The sequence below is a fragment of the Micromesistius poutassou genome (genome assembly GCF_964030765.1).
Source record: "Micromesistius poutassou genome assembly, chromosome: 15".
Lineage (NCBI taxonomy): Eukaryota > Metazoa > Chordata > Actinopteri > Gadiformes > Gadidae > Micromesistius > Micromesistius poutassou.
The window spans coordinates 10,712,748-10,718,242 of NC_140285.1; the positions used below are offsets into that span (position 1 = coordinate 10,712,748).

The 5,495-nt window shown below is 44.9% G+C and overlaps 1 protein-coding gene across 1 annotated transcript in view; it reads left to right on the plus strand.

Moving 5' to 3' along the window:
* Window positions 1–672: 672 nt before the first annotated feature.
* The window catches only part of LOC311359105 (sterile alpha motif domain-containing protein 10-like), a gene marked incomplete at its 3' end in the record, with an annotated part of 43,244 nt that continues 38,421 nt past the window's right edge, over window positions 673–5,495 (plus strand). Inside the window, exon 1 of the mRNA XM_084479061.1 lies at window positions 673–798. Within this exon, the coding sequence (XP_084335187.1) occupies window positions 786–798 (13 nt within the window). The 5' untranslated portion in view covers window positions 673–785. The remainder of the gene's footprint in view (window positions 799–5,495) is intronic.

Here is a 5,495-nt window from a genome sequence, read left to right on the forward strand (position 1 = left end):
GCTCGTGGGAGTATACGTTGTCTTCCAACACACTCCTTACGTCCTGCTTCTTCATGTTTCAGCTCCATAACTTTAAGCTGTACCACAAAAGGAACTGTCACACAGAAGTCTGCACACATCTTGAAAGCAATTATGCAAGTTATGTGGGCGGCTTTGCGCTGATGAAGTCGCGTCCACCATTTGTTCCGAAAAAAAAAACCTTTGAATTTCAGCATAACTTTTGAATGAACAAATATCTCCTCGTAACCGGCGTTAGCAGGTTGGAGTTTGCATTGAAGGAAAATACCTTATTTGGTTAAGTAATAAATAAGTAATTGAGTCATTATTTGCGTGGAAGCTAATTAATGCACATTAGTTCCAGACTATTTAATTCGAATGAAGAACAACCGTCGATAGGTTTCTTTTTATATATGAAGACGGCAGTGGAATATATCAATGGCAAAGCAGGAGGAGAAGCGCACGTTTGCGCTGCTAACAGCTGTCTGCGCTGGAATAACATGTAACGCGCGTGCGTAGCTGACCTTTTGTCTCGCGGCGGTCAGGTAGGAAAGGGGGCGGAGACTAAAAGGAAGGAGGCGTCATCTTGATAGCAGGCGGACACACGGGCGTCCCGGACACAACAAATGGTTGGGAGTAGCGCGGTTGCTTTCATATGGTGCTGGTAGACGAGCGCCGAGTCTTTAGGTGTGATTTTTTAGCACTCCAAAAGGCACATTTCCCCCCATTGACAAGAAGCATGGGAGACTCCTGCTGACACAACGGAGAGATACACTCTGAGACCCACTATGGCTGTGGACGGTAAGTGCGCGTTTTTAACCTTTTAAAACAACTCATATTAGGCGGGCAGGGACGGGAATGTATTTGAATAGGCTGACGAATAAAATAATAACATAGGCGAAACAATGTTTTTCCATTTCATTCCCCTTTTCCTACGTTATCTGGAACATAATAATGCTGATTGTTTTCCCTACAGAACCACAATTGATCTTTTACAAAGTGATGCTGTTTATGTCTACATTTATCAATACACGTAAATCACCTTTGTCTAGCTGTGTCAAGTTCGAAAACATGAAGCCTGAAGTGAAAACGTTACATGCGACTTGTAACTTGGTCTTTCCTACAATAAATGTTGACCCATTCTAGGTCCTATCATAATAATTGCACAAAATGCTTGTGGGACAGCTGTATGTGTGTGTTATCGCATGCAACAACAGTTAGCTCTTTTTCGGAAGCTGAAACAGAAGATGACATATCCAATTAAGTTGGACATGTTTTTTTCTTGCTGGGTAGGCAATTAGGATACCTGGCTGATTTGATTGGAATAGCCTCCATGTGAGAAACCTCATTGAAAACCAAACAGAAGAAAATTAAACTGTGACGTTCGGAAATCGTGTGTCCAAAAACAACGTCCATTTTCCAAAGGAGATCCCACACATTGTTGTGTTTCATCTTCCACCCATGCTTCTATGTCTGATCTGCTGGCTGTTGCTGTGACAGGGTTGTGTTGAGCGAGGAGAGGACCAATCAGTGTCGCTGTAGCGTCACTGACATTATTCTGCTCGAGTAGTTTGTGATCACCCTCTCCTCAAAGCAGGTGTGCTGTTCTTCAGTATGGTCGGAGGCAGGTAGACCTAGTAGGCCTTCTTTGGGCACTGGTTCCGTCCGCTGCATTCCAAGTGGCAAACACCGTGCTACCTTCCATGCATTCACAGTTTACTGAAGGATAACTCAAGCATTAGTTGAATCACTGCCGAGGGGTGAGGACGCCTCATTGACATTACCTTTAATGAGCGTCGGTTTAGAAAAGGCAGTGGAGGCAGCAGCAGGCAGTTTTGAAAGGACAAAGACACGCACGCTCAAGCGCAAACACAAACACAGGCGAACAGGCGAACAATTTGATTTCGTTGATCTCATTACAATATATATACATTTTTTGCAGACTTTGAATTTAAAATGCTTTCAGGAATATTTCCACAAAGGCACACGGACTATATTTAGGTGATAGGGATGCGTTCTGTGATCTCCTCGCCTCAAGGGGCCCCCGGCTCCAAGACGGCAATCTACTTATGAACCCGCTAGCGTTTCGAAGTACTTTCAGTTTGATGTTGTTTTTTCTCTGACGGTAGCGTGTTTATAGTATTGATACGGGTTCTGCTGAGTCAGAACCCTGTGTAGCACCTGGAGCTGATTTATGAGGATGCTGCCCATCTTCATTATTTTCAATTCAACAAACAGAAGTAGAGTAAAAAACGTCTCTTATGACATGATGTTCCTCCAGTCATAATAATATTACAATTATATAGGCACTTATATAGGCACTGCGCACTAAATTTTACCCATATTCCACAACTATCATTTAGGCAAGAGTGGTTGAGATTCACCCGACGCATCATCTGGTGTCACCCAGAACATCTGGCTGCATTGTCACATCATAGATAAGCAGCAGATTAACAAATGATGCTGCTGGACCGATGTGCTGTCCACTGAAATAATGGGTGAGAGAGAGAGACAAACAGATACAGAGAGAGAGAGACAGAGACAGAAAGGCAGGCATTCTGTATTCGTCGTGTGTGTGTGTGTGTGTGTGTGTGTGTGTGTGTGTGTGTGTGTGTGTGTGTGTGTGTGTGTGTGTGTGTGTGTGTGTGTGTGTGTGTGTGTGTGTGTGTGTGTGTGTGTGTGTGTGGGGCCACCTCAATACTCTGGCCTGGACTTGCGGGGATCTGATGAAATGAATGAATGTGATGCTTCTGAGAAAACATGCACACACACACACACACACACACACACACACACACACACACACACACACACACACACACATGCGCACCCACATGCACAAAGAAAGCACCAGGACATATTTATACCCAAACTGACAGGGCCGTCACTATAGTGAAAGTCATTTCTCAGCTGACTCTGAAATAATAAAAACAACCCCTAGTTCCGTCTACAGAGAGCACCTCTCCCAGCCCACCCCTTTGTGTCTGCGGGTTGACACACAATTAATTTTCCCCGTATGAGGAGGAATATATTGATGCCCTCAACAGCTCAATTAAACAAAGTGGCCAGTCGGATATCCACGATTGGAAGAACTGAGAATGAGTGTGTGAAAGTGAGGTCAAACTCTGTATTTTTTTTGTATTGTATTACTCATTTGTTATTTAAAGACCCCCTGCACTCAACAAGGTTTTTTTTAATCATTAACTCACAATCACTTTGGCTATTGAGACGTGCGTATGTTGCAAAAAATATAAAACCCGTCAATGTGGAATTACAGGAAAATCGATATAGAAATGTCAGCTCTCATACTCGGGTCATTGTGGAGTTACGGGCCTTTCGGCTGTTGATTTATTGACAGCTCATAAAACATAGCTCACCGAACACAAACTGTCACAGTTCTAGGTACAATGTTGTTATAAATGTACTTCTTATTGGGTGGTGGCAAACAGAATCAACTATTCAATAATTTCCCTCCTGGTTACAGTCATGGTTACAATCATTTCTAGTGTGAATATTGGTTGTTCTGCGTTTTTGGGATCAGAATCATCTGTTTGTTTGCTTTGAATTGACTGAGGTGAAACAGTTTCCAACAAATACTTTCAACAGGAGAGGAGGAAACTGTGAAGTGTTAACTCTCCAGACCGTGGCTAAAAGCCCAACTCCTTTCAATGTACGCCAAACCCTTACAACTACAGGGCTAATCAAATCCCACCGTGGTGGGCTCATTCAGCTATGAAGTAATGCCCCCTCTGTGTGTATGTGTGTGGGTGCGTGGGTGTGTGTGTGTGTGTGTGTGTGTGTTTGTGTGTGTGTGTTTGTTTGTGTGTGTGTGTGTATACGTGGGAATGTTGACTGTTTACACAGACAAACGCATTGTTGTTTTCACAGCTTTAGCCCACAAAACAACCCGTCCTTTTGGCATTCGGATTTGCCATTTGCTCTTGGAAACGCAACATGTAGGACTCTCTACGTCAATGTTTTCCTCTTTTCAAAGCACACAGTGATCGGTGGCCAAGCTAGACTCACTTCTAGAATGGCATCATACAGCACACACTCGGGCTTATATGTGTGTCTCAGAAAGTAGGGGGCGAGACGGACAGATGCAGAGACAGACGGCGGGTCCCCATGACTATGATGTAATGGCTGGTCCATTGGCAGCTGAGCTACTGTGAAAGTGGCGTATAACCCTAATGGATGGTTGCTGTTAGAGCTCTCCTTTTGATGGACTCCCACCGACACCTCACCTGCGGAGAGGGAGGGTCGGAGGGAGAGACAGGGAGAGCGACGGAGAGATAGAGCTAGAGAGGGAGAGAGAGCGAGGGAGAGAGAAATGGAGCGCGAGGGAGGTAGAGAGGGAAAGAGTTGAATAGTCAAAGAGGGAGGGAGAAACACTCACACAATGATCTGTTAGTGACATTGATCGGGTGATAAACAGGAGGGTTCACTTTCACATAAATCAACACTATTAACATGTGCGTTTTGTGTGAGTGTGTGTGTGTCTAAGAGTGAAAGAGTCTGAGAGAGCAGTAGAGTGTGTGTGTGTGTGTGTATCTGCAGGTTTGTGTGTGTATGCGGGTTTGTGTGTGTGTGTAATAGACTAAGGGATTTTGTGTCTACTAATTTAACGTTAAATGAATTGTCATTACATTTGACGTCACACTAGTACAATTCTCTTGAGTCCTCTCAATATGGCGGTGTATTGCCAACAAAAGTTCCCATGATGCATTCTGATGTAGGAGCCCTTTTGGAGCTGGCTTTTCTGTGTCGGGAGTGGCGGCTGTCTGCAGTGCTTCAGGCGGTCGGGCTCGGCCATTGTCTGTGCGTGGGGATAATTGCTCAGGATGACCTATCTGTCCCGGCCCCTAACTTTATTTCTACGTCCCATCTCTGTTCATTTCATTTTCAAAGTGATGATGCCCCTGCTGCGCTCCGGTTCACTGCTCCGGCCCCCACCGCCACTTCCATAGACACACATGCACACACGCACACGCGCGTGCGCACGTGCGCACGCACGCACGTACGCACACACGCATGCACGCACGCACGCACGCACACACACACACACACACACACACACACACACAGGCACGCACACATCATACCCTACATCCGAGGCCACCCCTCCCCCTTTCATCTTACTCTGAATTAGAGTGTGCACAGAGCTGTATCCAATATCTCTACTTTAATTAGCCTTTTTGCAAGGGGGAGTGGTAACCAAGGCAGAACTGTGTATGTGTGAGTGCTGTGGGTGTTTAAAGGAGATTTAATTTGCTCAAAGGTGTATTTTGATTTGGGTATACTTTCATACAGTGGTTGTATCAAACACGTACACGCACAGTTTATTACCTGCAGACTTAATGTCATACTAAATCAATTTGCGTGTTTGTATTTCTCTCTGTCCCTCTCTCACCACCTTTTTCTTGCAATGCTGCCGCCTCGAACACAAGCAGGGATTCTAATAGACCAAAGCAGGCTCATAGGCTGATAGGACATTTGTG